Source organism: Galeopterus variegatus, unplaced genomic scaffold (genome assembly GCF_000696425.1).
Source record: "Galeopterus variegatus unplaced genomic scaffold, G_variegatus-3.0.2 Scaffold5537, whole genome shotgun sequence".
NCBI lineage: Eukaryota > Metazoa > Chordata > Mammalia > Dermoptera > Cynocephalidae > Galeopterus > Galeopterus variegatus.
In genome coordinates, this window is record NW_007731648.1 from 79,020 (window position 1) to 81,600 (window position 2,581).

General features: G+C 41.0%; 1 protein-coding gene across 1 annotated transcript in view; it reads left to right on the forward strand.

Annotated features, from left to right (window-relative positions):
• Positions 1 to 2,024: 2,024 nt before the first annotated feature.
• Positions 2,025 to 2,581, forward strand: part of LOC103605008 (chromosome unknown open reading frame, human C1orf53) — a 6,917-nt gene continuing 6,360 nt past the window's right edge. Inside the window, exon 1 of the mRNA XM_008589591.1 lies at positions 2,025 to 2,235. Coding sequence (XP_008587813.1) covers positions 2,224 to 2,235 — 12 coding nt within the window. The 5' untranslated portion in view covers positions 2,025 to 2,223. The remainder of the gene's footprint in view (positions 2,236 to 2,581) is intronic.

A 2,581-nucleotide genomic window follows, 5' to 3' on the forward strand; every position in this document is an offset into this window, starting at 1 on the left:
GTTCTGGTTAATTCCATGACCTGCCCTATTAAGTAGTCTGAAAACCATTTTTATATTTGTTTTAAAATTTTTTAATTGTAACATAGTTGATTGTACATATCTGTGGGGTACAGAGCTGAATATCAATACTTGTGTGCAATATGTGATGCTCAGATCAGGATAATTAGTATGTTCAGTATACAATTTAATCATTTTTCATGTCCCTTTACCAATTAGACATTATACAATTTAATCATTTTTCATGTCCCTTTACCAATTCCTTCCTCATCCCTCCTCCTTTACATCTTTTTTTAATTACTGTTTTTAAATTGTGAAATAATTATAGATTCACAAGAAGTTGCAGATAAGTACAGGGAGGTTCTGTATACCCTCACCCTGTTTCCCCCAATGCTTACATTTTACCTACTTATGGTACAATATGAAAACCAGGAATTTGGTATTGGAACAATGTATATGTTAGTTCTATGACATTTACACATGTGTGAATGTGTGTAACCATCATGGTCAAGACACAGAACTATTCAATTACCACAAAGATCTCCCTTGTTCAACCCATTTATAGGCACTTCTACCTTCTAATCGCAACCAAAACAAAAGTTTCAAGTAACACTACTTACTCTGCCTAGGTAAGATGGCTCTATTTATTTTCTATTTAAATCTGGTCTAGTCTATTTTATTTCTGTAATTGCTGTCCCCACCCTTTGATGCCATGGCCTATTAGTAGGTCCTGATCCTCAATTTTAAAAACAGTACAATAAGTGAGAACCTCCAAATTTATTCCCTTTGAGATTTTGGTTTGGGGGGAAAAACCTGACTTACAGTGAATTCTCTTTTCTAACCACAGCTGCTCATTTTTGGTGATTTCAACTTTGGTCTCACCCTTCCATAGCTTTTCTTAGCCTTTGAGGTTTTAAACTCTTCTCAGATCACGAAGCAGTCTCCAGACCTAACTAATTTATTATTCCAACGCAAAGAAAATAGATTTGCTAAATAAATTCCAATTTATTAATTCACCATGAGATTTATAATAAACCAATGGGGTTTGTTTCAATCAGCTCCTACTAAGAAAATCAAAATACTATTGCAGTAGAGTTGCATGGTAAATGCGCATACCATAAAAGGTGATAGTCTATGATGGCTTGGTCACCCTTCTTCTGTACAACTGAGGAATATACTTTTGCCCTCAAGGATCAATTCCTAACAAAATGGCTACTCTTCGACCCTCCTTTTCTTGAAACCCAGGCTGGGGTAGAGAATAGTGGTGGTGTTAATTTAATTCTAACACCTGAAATTACCTCCTGGGCTTGCGCTAGTTTTCTCAAGTTCAACTTTGTGGGGGTATCAGGATAACGTTCATCTTTCAGACAGGAAATACAGTTTTAGTTTAGATTTTGCAAATACTTAGCAACATAACAACAGCTCCTTTTCTTTTTCGGTGTGCAGTTTTCTCTTTGGCCGTCATTCAGGTTGGGCCAAAGAACCAAGCCACAAAGGCTCCTCTTGTGGCTTTATTCCTACCACATATTTATTACCTGTAAACACTCAGCCTCTTCTGGACAGGCCCACGGCCGTAATTAACAAGCCTCGGGTATACGGGTCACTTTCTGGGATCTTAACATTTATGACGATTATGATCTCGTCTAGTTTGACGTGAGAAAAAAATGTCCACCTTTCACTTCAGAAGAAAAACAGAATAGTTTAGAATTTAGGTACAAAGATGTGGAAAGAGCACAGTCTTCCCCGTCCCCGCAACCAGCTGGAGCCTCTTCACCGACCGTCCTCGCAGCGGCGGCTCGGCCCGAGGCCCGGGCTCAGGGTCGCTTGAAAACCGGCCACAGTTTCGCGTTCCGGACAACGGGTTTTACCAAATATCTGTCTTGAGTATAAGTGTTTACTCGTTTTCTGATCAGCGTCCCAGCTAGACTCTGGTCGCAGCGAGGGACCCACTACCACTCTGTGTGTGTGCGTGTGCGTGTGTATGCGTGGTGTGTGTGTCTGTGTGTGTGTTTGTGTGGGCGTGTGTGTGCGCCACTGCCCTCTCCTTCTTTCCTTCGACCATAACGGAGCATAAGAAACTACAGTTGGAAACTACAGCCAGTTGTTAATATTCCTGGACACTCTTGAGCTTTATTTTCCTTCTGTTTTGCGAACTTCACAATTGCTTGTTAGCACCAATATCTAAACTTATCATTTCCCTTCACGGTTTCTAACAACTCGGACCACATGAGTTTAAAGGTAGCATATTTATGTTTTTATTACCTTTACAAAAGAAACATTGAGATGAAAAGAGAGGGAAACCGAGTCCATAGTAAAGACCGAAAAGTAATATGAAATTAACCCATGTAATAAGCTGTGTGTGCGCGTGTGTGTCTGTGTGCGTGTGTGTGTCTGTGTGTGTGTGCGTGTGCTGTGTGTGGGTGTGTCTGTGTGCGTGTGTCTGTGTGCGTGTGTCTGTGTGCATGTGCGTGTGTGTGTCTGTGCGTGTGCTGTGTGTGGGTGTGTCTGTGTGGGTGTGTCTGTGTGCGTGTGTCTGTGTGCATGTGCGTGTGTGTGTCTGTGTGCGTGTGTGTGTGTGCGTGTG